The 19,630-nt window shown below is 36.2% G+C and overlaps 1 protein-coding gene across 1 annotated transcript in view; it reads right to left on the bottom strand.

Moving 5' to 3' along the window:
• Positions 1-19,630, bottom strand: part of LOC113048251 (IQ motif and SEC7 domain-containing protein 3) — a 198,298-nt gene that overhangs the window by 144,937 nt on the left and 33,731 nt on the right. The window contains 1 exon segment of the mRNA XM_074559827.1: positions 6,880-6,957. Within this exon segment, the coding sequence (XP_074415928.1) occupies positions 6,880-6,957 (78 nt within the window).

Below are 19,630 nucleotides of genomic sequence, written 5' to 3' on the forward strand. Positions count from 1 at the left end.
ATAAAAAGGAACAGTAATTAAGATAAATTAACAGGTGGGGTTCTAATTACTAATTTATAACTGTTGTGTCTTTACTGTGCATTTCACAGCACCTGAAAGATGAACTTTAACTCTGTAATTGCTCTTTGTCTGTCTAACAGCTTACCATATCACTACAAAAGACAAACTGTTTAGCTTTGCCCTGGTTTCGTTGCAAAGAATTACAGACTGCACGCTTTAATATCTGTATAAATGTAGTATTGCTATTATGAAGTGGACTGCATTTGCAATTATTTACATGACATAACCTGTATTGGAAAATGTTACATTTTGCAATTTAACTTTGCATATTACTGTAAATTTGAATTTTTATTTTATAATTTTTTTATAATGTAATAATTTTTAAACCATTCTGAAGCCAGATTCACAAATCTTAAGAAAGAAGTTAAGACATTTCTTAAGATTTTTCTTTTTTTTTTTTTTTTTTTTTTTTTACTATTTTTTACTTTTTTATTACTAGGTTTTTTTTTTTCGCTATATTTTTAATGGATTTAATATAGAAATTTTCAATAATTGCACTTACAAATAAATTATTCAAATCAATCTTATTTTCTTTCTCTCATTATAGGCTTGTGTGTTGGTAATTTAAATTATTTTGAAATTTTGTCTTCAGAACAATTTATAGAAATGAGATAAGAAAATTCACTAATCCAGGTGTATGTCTTCTCAATAACGAATCTAATTCCTGTATAAGTTCATTAAAGAAGAGAATGCTGTTTGCTAGTTTACAGCTGCAAAGAAGACAATAATACAAAACTGGTTTACTCCGCACATGTGCAAAAGCATTTAATCTCATTAGCCTCATCGTTTGTCTCCCTATTTACTGTACTCTGCTTGTGTCTACACTCCTGTGCTTTTTCGTTGTTTTATGTCAGTTAGGATTTGTTGTCTGTGGCCTTGTTGTACCCTAGCCTGCCTGCATGCCTGCCTGACCGTTTTTCCTCCTTGGGGTAGATTTTTGTTTGTTTAGTTTTTTTCCTTTAATAAATGCCAATTTCATCCTGAATTTGAGTCCTTCCTTCATCTCTATTCCTATTGTAGTTAAGGTAGTTCTTAACTAGTGTTAGATTGTATATACCAAAGACAATATTGTCGTCGATATGTACCTCCTCTACTTGCTGTTTCAACAGGAAATACATCTACACAAGAAAGAAAACAGCACTTTACTTGTCATTTCATAGAGTCTTCAAAATGCTTTTTCCTGGCATAATTTGGTGATGGTATAGAGTACTGTATATGTATAGGGGCTGAAGATCTAGAAACATGACTTTTGTAACCAAAATGGTGTGAATTCATTGAACTGTATTATTCTTTAAGCATCCAGCTTAAAGAATAATGAATTATAATAATGAATGAGTTAATAATTTCATTAACTAACAACACTTTGCAAACCCACCACATTAAATGAACCAACTGAAAGAGACAGAAGGTTCAAATGTTTTGGGATTATTTTATGTGTTTGCTAAAGCTAGGAGCTTTTAACAATAAATCTAATTAGGTTTTTTTTTTTTCTGCTATTAACAATGTTATATCAGGTAATTAAGGAAATATCAGTTAAAATTTTAACTTTAAAAGAAGACTATACTGAAAAGAGATCAACCAATCACCTGAATTCATGGGAACGGTAAACAAGAGCTTGGCAGACACTTCCTGTTTAATTTGCATTGTGAATGATGATGATCACTCTGAAATAACTTATTTGTTTGTATTTATTAGATTTTTTTACAGTACATTGCATACATATTGTATTTCAGATATTTAGATTTTTATCAATTAATATATATTATAGACTTATATTGTATTGTTATGTTATATTACACTGGACGTTAGTAAGAATCGAATGACTGATTATCTGTTCAGTTACTTGGATCATTATGCTGAACATGCAAACTAATTAGCATGCTACATCTCATTAAAGCATGCCTGAGTGCCGAGAAGAAGTGGTATTCAATTGAGAAATTCGAGAATATGAGTAATATCATGCTTCTCAACAGTAATGTAGTGCCATAAAGAACAATTTACAAGTTGAAAAAAATAATATATTTAAATGTGACCTCAAGAATATGTAATATTCAATAGAAGTTCTAATCCTGTCCATGAGTCTCTGTAGAGTATTTTCATTTTTGTGGCAATGCTGTTGTTCATGTTTAAATTGGTTCATGTTTAAACGTAACTACCAATAAGAGAATATACTTTATGGTTCTGTTTAACACATATGACCATGTTAAAATCTCTTCCTCTAGAATTCCACTGACTTTATTGTAATATTCAATAGTAGTTCTAATCCTGTCCATGAGTCTCTGTAGAGTATTTTCATTTTTGTGGCAATGCTGTTGTTCATGTTTAAATTGGTTCATGTTTAAACGTAACTACCAATAAGAGGATATACTTTATGGTTCTGTTTAACACATATGACCATGTTAAAATCTCTTCCTCTAGAATTCCACTGACTTTTCAACTAAATGTGCAGAAAATAAATAAATAAATCTATAAAATCTGCATATTCCTTCTGGGGCTGGTAATGAGATCACATTGTTTTAGGTCAAGGCCTGCTTGGGCTTAATGTGTGCTCTGTTTGCAAGTATGAGTATTAATAAACTAAAGTGTTAAATGGTGTTAACATGAACCCACCCTACAACCCATATTTTCCAAAAAAAATAAAAAATAAATAATTATGTGAGATTTGGCAGTGATGATAACATTAACGTTTATAGATCTAGTAGATACTTGTAATGCCTTACTCCAAAATGCCTTACTTTGCATTCATAGTATACATACTATCAGCCATGAATTCACTTGTTATAATATAGACAAAAACTGCTAGTAACTCTAAATAAAAGACCTGATATGCTATTTCTGTCCCCTGGTATGCCATAGTGGCTTCACTCTGTGTTTTTTATAGGAGGGCTGCAGCTGCTGCTTGTCATGGTGTTTTCTTGGAGCAAGTTTCCTATCTGTTCCTGGTCTTGACATATATTAAACAAACAATACCTCTCACAGCAATCCCAGACCCCACCCCCCCCCACCCCCCAAAAAACTACAACTATATAAAACAGTATATCACTGGTGGAAAGAACATTATCTGAAGTATCTCTAATGTGTAAATAATAATAATAATAATAAAAATAATACATTACTATATATATATTTGTTTATATGTGTGTGTGTGTGTGTGTGTGTGTGTGTGTGTGTGTGTGTGTGTGTGTGTGTGTGTGTGTGTGCTCTTGTTTTTGTGACATCTGTATAATGACATGGGTATGACACACAGGTATTACAAGGAGAGGGTGACTTATGAGGACATAACCCATGTCCCCATTTTTCAAAACGCTTATAAATCATACAGAATAAGTAATGGTTTTTTTTTTTTCTTTTTTTTTTTTGAGAAAGTAAAAATGCACAAAGTTTCCTGTGAGGGTTAGGTTTAGGTGTAGGGTTGGTGAAGGGTAACAGAATATACAGTTTCTACAGTATAAGAACTATTACGCCTATGGGATGTCCCCACTTTTCACAAAAACAAACGTGTGTGTGTGTGTGTGTGTGTGTGTGTGTGTGTGTGTGTGTGTGTGTGTGTGGAAAAACCGCAGACTTGGCAACACTGGTTATAATATACATGCCTAAAAACTGCAATGAATGGAAAATAAAATGTAAAGAGAAAATATACTATAATGACAACTCACAGACACATCTGCATCCTTATGATTACCGTATGACGCAAAACTTCCCTACCAAGCAAACCCTGAATTCGCTTTAATGACACACTTCTTATTCATGTTAAATTAATGTGTTGATGATTATTTGCTAGAGCGTGTTGTAAATGACTTTATCAAGACTGCAAAAAAAGCAGACACACCGAACACAACAAGAAGCTGCTACTCTACGTCATTAACATGCAGCGACACCATAGCTAGTTTCCACTCAAAGCTGACTATGAATAATGAAAAAATGTCCATGATGTGTTAAATGACTTAACTGGAGATCAGAGATGTTTTAAGCCACATGCTGATATTGTAAAAACTTTGGTTAATGGTTTTTGTCAAAATCTCTAACAAAAGACCAAAATGTCTGACTTGTAGTTCCTATTCCACATTTGTCATAATATATTTGATTATCTATCTATCTATCTATCTATCTATCTATCTATCTATCTATCTATCTATCTATCTATCTATCTGTCTATCTGTCTGTCTGTCTGTCTGTCTGTCTGATCACGCTTGAAGTCTTATGAGAAAATCCTTTAAAAAGTTGTACTTTCATATCATACAATAGTGCTGTTATTACATAGTTAAAACAACTTTATAACACATATGATGAAATGGTGAATTATGAGTGTGCAGAAGATAGCATGAATGAATGGGTGCTTCTGAGCTCGGCAGTGTGATGAGCAGAGAAACTTGTACACAGACTCACTGACAAACAGTCAAAAGTGACAGACAACAGAAAACGAGAACTAATTTTCTCTCAAAGCAAACAACCAGCAACTCAAGAACTGCCGTCACTGCCCTGTCTGAAGTGGTTTGCTTCTCTGTACCTGAAATGTGCTTGAATTGGTTTTATTGGACGTACAACTCTTTCTGCAGAAACTGTCTCTTTATTTTGAATTCTTACCGAATTCATATTTAGTAATCAGGTTTAGCTACCTTTATTTTTTTTTTATTATTATTGTTATCATTATTTTAAAATAGTTCAACACAGTCTCCCATTTCAAAAACATTTTCTTGTTTTGACTTCCTCTATATTATGTGCTATTTAAAAATGGCAACTGAAACACAACCAAGAGCAGAGGTAGTTCATGGTTAAACAATCCAGTAACCATTTAATATGGTTTATTAATAGTAATATTGTTACATTAGTTAATGACAATAGACAACATGAACTAACAATGAAAAAAAAAAAACTTGTAAACCATGAATTAATCTAAGTTAAAAAAGTTAATAAAATTATTAGTAGTATTAGTAAAATAAAGTTATTGTTAACATCAGCATTCACTAATACATAGTTAAAATCAAACTTGTATCTGATAACATATAATTTAATGGTCTTGAACTAACAATAAACAATTGTATTTTTATTATTTTAATAAACAGTAATACAAATTCATAAATACTGTAATAAATGTACTACACATTGTTAGTTAGTGGATTAACTAAAGAGACCTCACTATCTGCTTATCAATAAGGCTAATTCAATTCAATAATAAAAAATAAAACAATTGTCTGCCCAGTAATTCATTTTGTATCATAAATTTAATTATTTTAATCGAGACCAAAATAAAATGATCAAACATCTCTGAATCTAAATTCTAAATGAACCATGTTTGAAGATGTTGTTAAATGCCAAGTTGTTATTAATCAGCTAAGCTAGTATAGTGCTTGGAACAAAGTGTCAGATCAGGTAGAAATGGCTCCTTAAGCTAGTAATTGTGCAGCTGGAGTTACTGAATATTCTTTCTCAGCTAACACTCAGTGGTTGAGGATATGAAGCTCATACAAACACTTTCCAATGGATAAATGCCACGATATTTCCACCTCTGCAGTACAGACTGTCAAGACAAACCTAAGAGATATGTGCAATTGTATTTTTCTTCTGTCCTCCACTCTGGCAATCCTTTTGGGTCTAATTCAATAACTAGTCCCCTCTATGGCATCTACAGAGTGATTTAGAGGCATCTCCTATGGGAGGGAAAGGCTATCATCAATAATGTTTTACTTTAGTTGCTGTGCTCATCGCTTCTTTGGTCCTTCTTTGTCTATACAACCTTTCCAAACAACCAAGATCCACAGAAAATGAAGTGCTTTACTTAATGACTATTGACGCCTTCCCAACAATTCAAGCCATTCTGTAAAGCTGCACAACAACAACATTATATAATAAACCCGATGGGCTATATAATCAGCTAATAGGAAAATAGGCTAATAATGCTTAATCTGACAATAGTTTTAATACCTCAATCATTGCTGAATACATAAAGGTTCATACAACACATCATAACTCTGTCTACACTTATTTTATACTTCTAAATATATGCATTTAGTTATAGACGGTTTGTCAAAAACCTTTTGCTGCATTGCCCACTGTCGCCTCACTGGTTATTCTATATAAATATGTACAAATTAAACATTTACATTATCCATTTAGCAGATGTGTTTACCTAAAGTAACATGGCTGACTGTTATGGGTTGCTTTACACAGCACTTTTGTTTAGTGTGCGGAAAAAAAAAAAGGGAAGAAAAAATTCCTTGTCTTTGGAAACTTACAAATTACAGCAACTGACTTTTATGTATTTGTACAATTAGTTCCAATGCAGACATGATTGTAAGATCACAATTAATAATCTTATTGTTGTTGTTTGAGAGCTGATCTTAGTTTTGCAGCCTTTTAAAAAAACATCTCAAGCTACTAAAAAGGGTAGAGATGGGGATCTCTAGGCGATTTATTTGAGCATTGATCACAATGCAAGATACTTATCATGGCTGGTAAACATGGTTGTGCTAACAGAAAAGGAAATTACTCTGACCAAGGTTTTTTGAGCCTCTAGCTAAGCCAGCTGAGCGGAACTTATGCCTACCGACAAACATGGCAGTTAAACATTAGATACACATTTTTCTTTTCGCCTGATTTAAAGGGAAATCATATCAGTTTTTTTTTTTTTCTCTCTCTGTCAAGGTCACAGCTTTTTGTGTGGAAACTGAATTTAATATGGGGAGACAAGGCATGAAAAGACAACCACTTCTAGACAGGCATAACTAGTTCAGTTGTGTTGCCTAGCACCATCAGTCTTTACTGTGGCAATGGAGTTTTTAGTCAGAAGGTACAAACCAACCCCCACCCCCACCCCCCTACCTGGGTACAAAGACCTGAGAGTCAGACTCAGGGGCGTCTGGAGCAGGACAGCAAAATTGGTGAAGAACTGTCTGGTTTCTGAAAGAAAAGACATAGGGAAATGGTCACGCTTTTTTTCCAAGCTAGCTCTTGCTTGTAATTAATGGCGCTTTTCCACTGTGTGGCACAACTCGGCTCATCTCAACTCACTTTATTTTTGGCTCGGTTTGCCACTGAGTACCACTTCAAAGTAGGTGGGATTATAGACTACCAGGCCTTTTGCCAATACCTTAATCCTCAACAAGAAAACAGTGTAAAAATACTGTAAGACATGGAAAATGTGTTATATATTGTCAAGGTGCTAAAAGGTATGCAGCTACGTGCATATCTGCATACCCACAAACACATAGCCTACCTTTGAAATGAACATTAGTGCCTGTAAAGCACCAACAACTTTTATCCCTTTTATTCCTTTATGATTCCTCTCACAATACAATGTTATGACTATGTCTTTTAGCCAATAATTTTTCATGTTTGTTTCACATTACCAGCTCCACATGAATGGCTTTTCAGGTCAAGTAAATTTGCTCAGTAGCCCACCCTGTACAGCATTGCATTTGCAATGTGGAGAGCTTGAGAGATTTCTTGTTGAAAATAAGTCACAATTATTTATTTATTTATTTTTTAAAAGAGCAAGCTAATGTGTTTTTATGTCATGTTTGCTTTTGTGAACACTACCCGTTAAGTATAGGAAAAGGAGTTTTAACTTTTCAGCACTCACAGGACATTTTATTTCTGAACTCAAGCTGTCTGTACAGCAACCAATTTAATAAAACGTTGCCATATTCATGTCCATCTCTTTCTGATACATGTATCTCTTCCACTCACTGGACATTTAATTCTGAATGCGTAGTAAAGGATGCAAGGTTCAACATAACGCTATTCTGCATAAAAATGTAAATGTACCTGGGTTGGTTTTAACTTAATGTCTTTTGTGTAAATTCACATCTGTTATTGTACATGTTTTACTACAGAGTATTTTGTAAAGTCTTTTATCAAGACTATTTTCAAATATTTAATTGGCTTTGCCATAATCAAAATGTGCCATTGTTTATTGTGTGCCACTTTATATGTTGCATGTAATTGATACACATAAACTGAGGCTCCAGTTAATTAAATAAATAAAGTGTTGGAACACGACGTGTAGCCTAGTACAGTGACCCATACTTGGAATTTGTGCTCTGCAATTAAACCCATCCAAGTGCACAAAAACAGCAGTGAGTAATGAATACATACAATACATGGGGAAGTTGTGGCCTAGTGGTTAGAGAGTTTGACTCCTAACCCTAGAGTTGTGGGTTCCAGTCTTGGGCCGGCAATACCACGACTTAGGTGCCCTTGAGCAAGGCACCGATCCCCCAACTGCTCCCCAGGTGCCGCAGCGTATATGGCTGCCCACTTTTATGGATGTTTGTTCACGGTGTGTGTGCACTTTGGATGGGTTAAATGCAGAGCACGAATTCTGAGTATGGGTCACCATACTTTGCTGTATGTCACTTCACTAAAAAAACATACACAGACCAAAATTATCATATTCAGTTTTAGAATATTGAATACAATGTATATAATCTTGTTGCAATTTAAATTTGCTTGTGCTTCTATGACACAAATAGGATAGAAGCTGACCTAGAACAGCTTTACACAGAAAAATACTAGTGCATCTGTCTTCACACTGTCACAGTTGACTGTCCTGTTTACTGTGTAATGGAGTGTAAAATGAAGTCATCTATTTGTGGCAAATCACAGAGAAGCATAGCAAAGCTTGCTCTGTGAGGCCGCACATATTTGACTTCATGCATTTTAATGACATCCCTATAGACCAAACAGATAAAAAACAGATAAAAAAAATGTATTGTGCTATAATAAATTAACCTGTTGAAGTGGAGTCAGTTTTTGTTGCTCTGGCCAAAATGGTAGCTTGTGACATGGATGTAGATGACCCATGGCTATAAGAAATGAAAATGTAAAAATATATATATATAAATATATATGAGATTATATCGGCCTGCTCCTCATTGTCTATGGACTAGCTGTGTATCACAACAGGACATTTTTACAAAACATAAAAACAAACTTTGCCAGTTAATTTTCAATGTCATAAAATACAGTAGTTTAAAGAGAAGTGTATAGGTGTACAGTGGGTAAATATAGGTATATAGGAACTGTGTGTACACTCTATAATTATTTTTATCATTGGTTGCTGAATGGCTGTGTTTGACATACTAGAAAAAAAAAAATATATATATATCTGTAACCTCATGTCATTTTCCTAATCCACAAAGTCATGCCCCAAAAACTGACTTTTAAACGAAATATTTCCTGTTCATTTGAAATAATTTGAGAAATATTTCAAATATTCAAACACAAGCTTGGATTTACACTTTTGGTTACGTCTCGAGTCTGAGTCCAAGATCATATATTCACAGACTTGAACTTGTCATGGACTCAACTCAGTTCTCAGCCTGGAATCAGATGAGTTCAACCGCAACCACAACATTGACTCAAACTACTACATGATTAGAAAAAAACAGTAATCAAGGAGTCAAAGTTTGTTGCAGCATGAAGATTACATACTTACTGTGCCAAATGAGCAACTATTGATATGAATGAGAACAGGACTCCTTTCTAGCTAAATAATGAGTTTGTAGCTTGGGGAGTAACCTTCCCCAACACGTGATGAAGACTACCTCAATACATTTCAATAAGTTCCCATTCACGTTGGTTTGTTATTTTCAAATAATCCTGTGTTTGATTAGGGCTGGGGCTGAACTCTCCAAAATTGGCCCTGTCCCAAATGGCAGACTTTGTGTACTTGTGGTCTGCCAGACTTACAATGGCCACCATATATGAGTGTCTGTTAACTTCACAATACCATATGGTGTCCCATTCATCATTTTAGCTTTCATGAGCTCCCACTTTGCGACCAATATGTGCTCTCAATGCACACGTCTTATGAGCTCAGTAGTCAAAGTGGTATTACGTTATGAAAATGTGAACTCAGAGGAAGATCGCAAGAGGTCATGGTGCCATTTGGGACAAAACTGTTGTAGCAAAATTGGCTACCCCTGAATTAAGTTTTCCCAAAATTAACATTTTGTCTCTTGACAAAAGTTATTTAATAAAGAATTGTTCTGCTATATGAGCAATTTTTGAGGTACCACCTAAAGTAAAGCAGAGAAGTCAGCACAGCCCTATGCATTATGCCTTGAGAAGACATCCAATGTCCATTCAGTATTTGCAATAAATGCAATGTTTTATATGGTTACATTTTATTTTGATGGTCCCCTTAATCAATCAATTATAAGCAATGTTGCCTCTATAACTCTCATTAGAGTATTAGTATGCTCAAGAATGGTTGAATCTAGTAAAGTAGAATAAGTTGACTTACTTCCAAAGACACTTACAGTATGTCAGTTCATCTGTTGGTTGACCATCAAAATAAAGTCTTAGCATTCATTTACAGCAGCAGACACACTAATACTCTAATGACCGCTAGTTTATGTGTAGTTGCAGAGTTACTTATCAACAGCTGTCTAAAGGGTACCATCAAAATAATCAAACTGATATTACAATAAAAATAGTTCAAAGCAAATATGTCATATTACACATTCATCTGATCTGATATCTGATCTTATGGCTGTTTGAGAGAGAACATTTTTTTTATTTATTATTATTATTATTATTACTACTTATAAGTGGTCTTTGACCACTTTAAGTAAAATAGCATCAGAGAAATGGCAAGATATGAGACTTATAATACATGATAACTATGAGAACCATTATAACTTTACATTATAACTATGAGAAATATAATCCATTTTAAAAGTGAATGCAACGTGTTCATTGTGTTATAAATCATCATACTCTTAAAAGCTATAACCACAAATAAGTAAATATTATTATATATTAAAACTGTTCTTATGGATATTCATGAGATGATACACAATACTATAAGTTTTATTATAACGCATTATGCATTCATTAAAATGCTTTAAGAATACCCTTATAATGTATTATAAATATAGGCTTCATAGAAAGTGTTACCGATACATTAAATTATTTGTGATCAATTTAAGTAAATAAAAAAATATGTATTTATTAATTTTATTCATTTATAAATAATATACTATAATTGGTATTATTTAAATAACATAAAAAGATATAAAACAATGATAAATCAACATGGCAGAAAAGATGAACAAAAAGAATAGCAAGAGGATGTTGGGATGAAAGTGTGTTGGCTAATTACGTTTGTTAATGGTCCTCCAAATTAGGTTTTTGTGACAGGATGTGACTTGACACTGGATGGTTAATAGGTCATGTGTAAGCTAAAACAGATCTCAAATGGGAACAGATTACTAGAGCAAGACTTACTTCTGTTGACATGGATAATTACTTCTTCAGTAGAGGCGACATAAAGATGGATTTGGTCAATAGGGTCAGTGAATTAACAGCTCTGTAAATTAAACTTAAGCAAGTATTTAAATCAGTGACCTTGAAAATACACCTGGTCACTATTTAACAATCCAAAGCAAATGTTAAAATTAGGAAGGATAGCCAAGGTATGCTCAATAGAATTAAACAGTAACTTTCAACAGGATGATTCCGTTTAAAGGAGAAAGACATGCTTGAATTGATCAAAAGTGCTGTAATCTGATTCTGTATAAAATTATATATTTCAAAGGATCCTGAACTCATAGGCAGCCCAAGGGCTTTTAAAAATATGAAAGTTGTGTTTCTGACAGCACAGGAAGAAATTAATTATTTTAAAATGCATAAACACAACATTAGATACAAGTTTGCACAGTTGAGTTTTTATCACTTTAAAGTTTAAATTGTGTTTTTGAAAAAAAGCAATATGTTTTCACATTTCAAACACACTGACTGCCCCTCGAGTGCCCCTGGCAATTTATGCAAAACCACTGTTGTATGCATAGCAAACAACTAAAGTGTTCATTTGATTAAAATGAATGGCTTAACAACAGGGTTTCCAAAAAAAAGTGATAACCAACAATAGGAGTTGGTAATATAATCAAAATCATAAAAGTTATTTTATAACATGGACACATTACAGTTTCACAAATATAGTTATTTGCTGGAATACAAAATTCAAGAAATACGACACAACTGCCAATTATTTTTGAGGATTTACATTTATTAAAAAGTATATGAAAAAAAAAAACATGTACTCACTCAAAACACTGATGTTCACAAGCAAAAGTCTTCAAAATCTCTCTCAAGGCATGTAATCTACTTCTTGGATGGTCTGAGGATGAGTAAATTAACAGCAAAAAGTGTCCCTGTTATGCCATTTCAGATACTGCCTTTCATTATGTATGTAATGTAAAAGTTTGTAAAATATTTTGTATGACCGATCTGAATATTACATATCACATACGTAAGCACATACGTAAGCAGACAAATTAATGTGGTCACCTGCAAGACAATCAGCAGATTACACATTGAAGTTTATGCAAGTACAATGTGATTATAATATAATTATTTGATTGTGCTTTTGTTACACCCCTGGACTCATTTATTGTGTTTTTGCCCCTGTGACCCAGTCTCCGTCTCCCGTGTTTGGTTTGATTAGTTCCCAGGTGTGTCTATTCTATTCCCCATGTGTTCCATGTCCCTGTTAATTTAGTCATTCCATCCACCTGTGTTTCCCCAATTATCCCATGTACTTAAGCCTTGTCCTTTCAGTTCAGTTTTGTTGGGTCTACAAACTACTTACGTGTGTCTTCCTCTGAGTTCCATGTTGGATATCCCTGTGCTGGATTTAATAAAGCCTTATTTTGTTTATCCTTGGCTCTGTGTTCCTTCCGGCAGCGTAACTGTAACAGAAGACCCGACCCAAAAAAGTTTAAAACTGCATGTTTTTCTCTCTGTTTTGTGTTCCGTTTTTTCACAGTCTTTTCTTTCTGTAGTGTGATCCCCTCTATAGCCCCGAATTCCTCCTCCTCCTGCTGGAGCAGGAAGGACGTTCTCTTGAGGACCATACCAGACGGTTTCTTCTGCTAGCTAATGCCACCAGCTACCCGGACCACGCCCTCCGCTCCTTCTATAATGCCAGCCTGATCTCCAAGTGCAGAGCGTTGTCGCCCGAAGATGGTCCCTGGGAGGAATTTGCCGCATTCGTAGAGTGGACTCTGGTGAGAAATGGGTCACCTGTCACTGTCTGCCCAATGGAGGATCTCGCCAGGTCCACTCTGGACCCAGAGCCCAGCCTACCATCCCCCCACGGTACGGGGCATAAGCCCAAGCCCACCGATGACAGAGAGCCAGAGACCAGGTGTGAGAGCCGGCGACACTCCCCACCACGAGGGAGCAAAATGTGGAGCGCCAAATGGGTCAAAATGAGGTGGAGGATCATGGAGGATCCGCTGGTCCCGTCCAGCCCTCCTTCGTACTTGGTGTCCTCGTCCAGTCCTGAGGGGGTTTTCAATTCACCAATGCCAGTTTCCCAGTTAAGCCCAGGACGGGCTCCTGTTCCCCAGTTAAGCCCAGGACGGGCTCCTGTTCCCGAGTTAAGCCCAGGACGGGCTCCTGTTCCCGAGTTAAGCCCAGGACGGGCTCCTGTTCCCGAGTTAAGCCCAGGACGGGCTCCTGTTCCCGAGTTAAGCCCAGGACGGGCTCCTGTTCCCAAGTTAAGCCCAGGACGGGCTCCTGATCCAGAGTTAAGCCCAGGAAGGGCTCAAGCCCCAGAGCTCGCTCCAGTGCCTGAAATTCCCTCCAAAATTCCCAGCGGGTGGCCTGCTGCCTCCTCCTCCGCTGTCATCTGGCAGCCCCTCTGCTCGCCCTCAGCCTACCATCATTGTGGTGCGAGCTCAGTGGGAATGCCATCCTCCAGCGCCGCCTTGGTCGGTGTCTCCCTCACCTCTGCCTCTAAGGCCTGGACTCCGCCTTGGCCGGTTGACCCGTCTGCTCCACCATGGCTCCTAGCTCCTTACTCTGCGCCGTGGCCCGGCAGTCCACAAGCTCTGCCTGGCTCCCTCGTCCCTCTGGCTCCGCCTTGGGGTGGCGTCGTCCATCCTATGCCTCTGGATTCCACTCCTCCGGCTCCGCCTCATCCCTTCGTCCCTCCGGCTCGGTCAGTCACCAGAGCCATCAGTTCCGCCTAGGACCTCCGGCTCCTCCCGGTCACCCTGGCTCTTCAGCTCTCCGTCTCCGCCTCGGGCTTCTCCTCCACTTGCTCCGTTGCCGTGGGTCGAACCCCTGGAGTCGGCTGCCATTCCTTCTCCATGGCTCCTCCCACCGTTGGCCCCACCTTGGGCCGTTAGTTTAGTGTGTTTTTGCCCCTGTGACCCAGTCTCTGTCTCCCATGTTTGGTTTGATTAGTTTCCAGGTGTGTCCATTCTATTCCCCATGTGTTCCATGTCCCTGTTAATTTAATCATTCCATCCACCTGTGTTTCCCCAATTATCCCATGTACTTAAGCCTTGTCCTTTCAGTTCAGTTTTGTCGGGTCTACAAACTACTTACATGTGTCTTCCTCTGCATGTGAAACACCAACGAACAATCATAAAATGACTCATAGAATCAATTTATTACAGATTATCTTTTAAATGATTAATCTAGCGATTTATTTTTTCAGACAGATTCGATTTCGATTATCTCCCCTTTAATTGACTACTAACAATCTATACATGTTGATTTACATATCTGAATTAAAAAAAAAACATGAATTCCTTAACATTGCAATATATGTTTATTGCTCTTAAGAATGCATTACTTTGCACTTGTATAGAGATAGCATTCAATAAAACCTTGAAGCCTTGAAAACACATAGTTTACTGAAACAAGCTTACTGAACACATAGGGCCTAGCTTAATGAAAAAAAGTTGTTCTTTCAGATGAAAATTTCAACAACTTGATGTCTAGCATTCAATAAAAAAGGTCACCCAAAATACTTGTTTAGAGCAATTTAAAGAATACAGTAACCAATGTAAACTTGAGGGCTTTAAGCTAATACAGAGAGTGCTTTTCCAAAAAAAAAAAAAAAAAAAATTAACAGTGGGAGCCAGCAACCTGTCATGGAGAAAAAAAAAATCTCTGAATGCTCCATGTAAAACATTGGCGTTCCGCCCTTTTTCTATCATGTCTAATGATTTTGGTTAATATGTAGTTTGTAGACTGAGTGCGCGAGCGCACGTGAAACTTTGGTGTTTCGCCTTTTTTCTATCATGTGTAATGATTTTGATTAATATGCACAAGGTAGAAAGATAGCAAGAAGCGCTCGTGTTGTTTGAAGACTGTGAGTGCGCGTGCGTAGCAAGCGTTTTGCAAACGTTTTTTAGAGAAATAAAAACAGGTCGACGAATCGATGTGCATATTTTGCGTCAACGTATTTTTTGCGTTGACATCATCGATGACCTCGACGCGTTGTTCCTGCCCTACTGGAAACCCGACCCTGTAAGATTGTAAAGCTGAAAGTGCAGGATAAATGTTATTGTTTCCCAAAAGAAATAATCACCTCTGAACAGTCTAAACAAGCCATTAGTAAATTAATCTCACAACAGTGATGGCTACACATCACAGGATAACACATTTGCATAATGCCTGTCTATGTTCTACCTTGGCTTGCCACATATAACTTGACCTGCCCTCAAACACTGTAGCTTGTTTTTGGGGTTAACATCATGCTGAGAAGACACTGAGTCCTATGCTGTGAAAGTATTTTTTTTTTTAGATGTTCACTTCTGAAAGATGAGGCTGCAAAGAAAAAGTTGTTAATATATATTTTCTCCACAGTATAATCTATAAATGTAAACCTTGTAATAATGTGATAATTGTTATATATATGTTATCAAATTTAATAATTTAAACTGACTGAAAAAAAAAATCAGCTGAATTGAATAATGCTATGAGATTGTTTTAAGTATTTTTTGGAATATATATAAAAATAAATTATAGTGGAATTATACTTTTAAACTAAATTAAAATGCCAGTACGTGCCAGTAGTGAGCATTTCGCTGTCTCAACAGATTTGTTCAGAACACAGAAACATTCAGCAATTAATCAGCTGGTTGCTGTGAGATGCGCTGTTTCCGCCTAAAATGTAAGTGACCTAAAATTATTTTATTTGCTTATTGAACTGTTTATTGAACTATTAAACAGTAGTAATGGTGAAAATGTTGTGTGATGTTGCCTAAATAACTGTATTTTTAAACATAAAATTTTTTCATATTGACTTTTTACGTCAGTATGCTTACTTGTCTGGCGTTCATGGAGAGTTAAAGAGCCACACAGATTACCTGTATTACAGTGTATAATGTAGCTGTCCATCAGTGTAAACAATGTGCAAAGTAATTAAACCAAAAAGTATACGATTTATAAAGTTATTGGCTTCTAAAGTAAGGAGTCGACTCTGAATCGCTGAAACGAGTCGTTATAAATTTCAAATCTTTTGCCCATCTCTATTTACGTCACTAGGAACACTTTGCATAATAATCTCCGCCTACCGTCTTGGGAGAAACGGAACTCTGACCTGCCCCACCCCCCCACACAGACGCTCTGGTTGGTGTGATAGCATCATGTCGAGGAGACAGTGTGTTTTTAATTGTAAAGGCAAGTTTGTTTTATTTTCACTGCCAAAGAATGAAGATCAGAAGAACCAATGGCTAAAATTCATTTTTACCACAATACCAGAGCAGTATAACAAATCCCTTTTGTTGTGTTCACAGCATTTCACTGATGACTGCTTTTCTAATCTCAGTGAGTACAAGGCGGGATTTTCAAAGCGTTTGGCCATAAAAGAGGGTTCATTACCAACTTTATTTAGACCAACGAGCATATCCGAATCACAACGCGAAGTATGATTATGAAGTTATTGGTTTGTTTTCTCCCGAGCATCTTTTCAGTATGTGTGCTGTCTGCAGCCTTTGTCTGCGCTGATCTTCATTTACAAACACGTCATTAAAATGAAGTGAACTCCGTGAATACTCTACGAAGAGACATGAGAGAGATATCTATAGAAAGCTTGATATGTCTTCTTTAAGACTAAATAAGTGCTGCTAACAGATATTCTGTGATAAAGTAATCCATATGAAAACAACGCGATGTCCGTTTTTCACGTCTCCCTTCATTATATCTAATGTGACCACGCCCCCGCGCTGAACGCGCTATTCAGATTCAAACTGAAGCGGGCGCCTTGAATACACCCACACAGAAGAAAAAGCAGCGAGACTGTTCAAGTTTTTTATTTTACTGTTTGCTTCGCAATGAGAGGAATAAGACATAATTCACCCCCAAAACATTCTAACGCATTGTTTACCATGAAGTTGTGTGGATTTAAACCTATTGTACAGGACTCATAAACAGTGATAGGAAGCTTAGAATTTTCATCTTACTGGCTCTTTAAATGTCGAGCCCTGGAGTCTATGTGCCGAGGCTCAGCCCCAGACGGCCCCAGCCAAATTTAAACCCTGTATTTTCTATCAAGCATTCAAAATATGGTACTAATGGGTAAATCGCTTCTCGCAAGCGCTGTACAGGGTAGACCAATCGAAACAGACTGGCCAGATATGACCAATCCGAGCAGAGGGGTTTAAAGAGACTAAATCTTAGTACTGCTTTGACCGAATCATTGGAAAAAATTTTTTTAAAGAAAACAAAAGCATTTTTGACCCTGAAAGCATCTGATCTTCAGGCAAGCACCGCTTATTTCTTTAGAAAATTTAAAATTGCTTTAACATACTTAATATGACTCATCTGGTCACCACATGCATATGAATAACTTACATTTCTCTGCCTCTTTTAAAGCGGTCACATGATGCAATTTCAAGTTTTCCTTTCTCTTTGGATTGTTACAAGCTGTGAATAGATAAGATCCCAAAAGACTAAGACTAAGTCTCAAACCCAAAGAGATATTCTTTATAAAATGTAAGAGTTAAACGACCTCCGAAACGCCTAGTTTAAAGATGCATAACACTGTTCAAATATTCACGCAAAGAATGAGGGTGTAATTTTTATTCTCACTGTATTATTGTTGCTGCCGCCATGTAGTCGAGACAGAGGCTGTGTTTTATTGTGAAAGCGAAAATACTTAGTTTCGCCTTCCAAAAGAGGACATAACTAGAAATCAGTACTGTTCCAGAACAGTTCAACCCAAGTATTCAGGTGTGTGGAATGCATTTTATGGAGGACTGTTTCCTGAACCTGGGAGAGTAGACTACAGTGCCAGCTGTTCTGACTCACATTCTGTAAGTACATTTATATATTAAAATGATTTGCCACTGATGATTCAAATGTGAGTTTTGAGCAGTGTAGAGTAGTGCTTAATTTATTTGACATTTCTCTGATCACAAATGCAGACTTGGTTTTATGTATAAGCAGCACGATGCAACACAACGTGTAAAAAGGCAGTATAAGTCATTTTAATCTGTAGTTATGTCCCCACTTGATGCAACAAATGGCTCATTTGCAATGGTTTTTATTGTTTTTTGTTTCTTGTCATATCGGTGTTCTGACCAGGACATGCAGTATTGCAAGGGGTGTAACATTTTTGCCCCACACTTGAGGCATTCGCCCAATCACAATGCATTGGATAGCTGGCCAATCAGAGCATACCTTGCTTTTCAGACCGATGAGCTTTGTAAAAAACAATGCATTTCAGAAAGGCGGGGCATAGAGGAGGAAAAAATTATGTACAGTATGTGGAAAATAATGTGCTTTTTTTGCTTTAAACAGAATAAAGACATTTCATTACACCAAATACACACACACAATTATATTCTTTTTAGCAACATCATATGACCCCTTTAAAAAAAGCCCTTTTACTTTTAAAGATTATTTTTGACATAAACATTATTTGTCCTTCTCTGCAATGAGTTCATTGCCTTGTGAGCTCATTGTAATACAGCAGACCTAATGACAATGCAGTCAAGCATTAGTATTCTAGGTTAAACCAACAGCACACTGAGAGAGCAATGATCTCTAAAGTGTTTTGCCCCACCTTTCAAGTTTAAACCTCTATAATTCCTCACTGAACAAATGTATAAAGTTCTAAGCTGGTTAAAACAAACTGTTCAGAGCCCTAATCTTTCCACAGCCCTGGATGTCATCTTTAAAAAAAAAAATAATATAAATAAAAAATCTTAAAACCTTGTGAAATGTCACAAAATGTCTTATAATTATGTTTTCTTTCTCTTTTTTTAGGTTTAATAAAACAAAACTTTAAAAAATAATTTTACAACACTGGTTTTTATTTCTTTACTTTGAACGGAACTTACATATGGTAATATGTGATAAAAACATATTGTGAGGACAAGAAGGTCCATTATACAGACAAAGCTATCAATTAGCATTCTTCATCTGTACGCTTTTCCCATGATCACACTGCTCCTGGGAGTTGTGGCGAGAGTATGCTGGGATGGAGTTTGGCTGCTATTAGTAGCCCCATTCTGGCCAGTCCGAGTATGGTTCTCAGATTTACATTTACATTTACATTTATTCATTTAGCAGATGCTTTTATCCAAAGCGACTTACAGATGAAGACAGTGGAAGCACTCAAAAACAACAAAAAGAGCAATGATATATAAGTACTATAACAAGTCTCAGTTAGGTTAACACAGTACACGTAGGATGGGTTTTTAACTAATATAATACATAAAAAGAAAACAGATAGAATAATTAAAAAAAGAATAGAGCAAGCTAGTTAGAGGTCTTTACACATACATATACAATTGCATAATAAATGAAAACAAAAAAT

This window comes from Carassius auratus, chromosome 29 (assembly GCF_003368295.1).
Source record: "Carassius auratus strain Wakin chromosome 29, ASM336829v1, whole genome shotgun sequence".
NCBI lineage: Eukaryota > Metazoa > Chordata > Actinopteri > Cypriniformes > Cyprinidae > Carassius > Carassius auratus.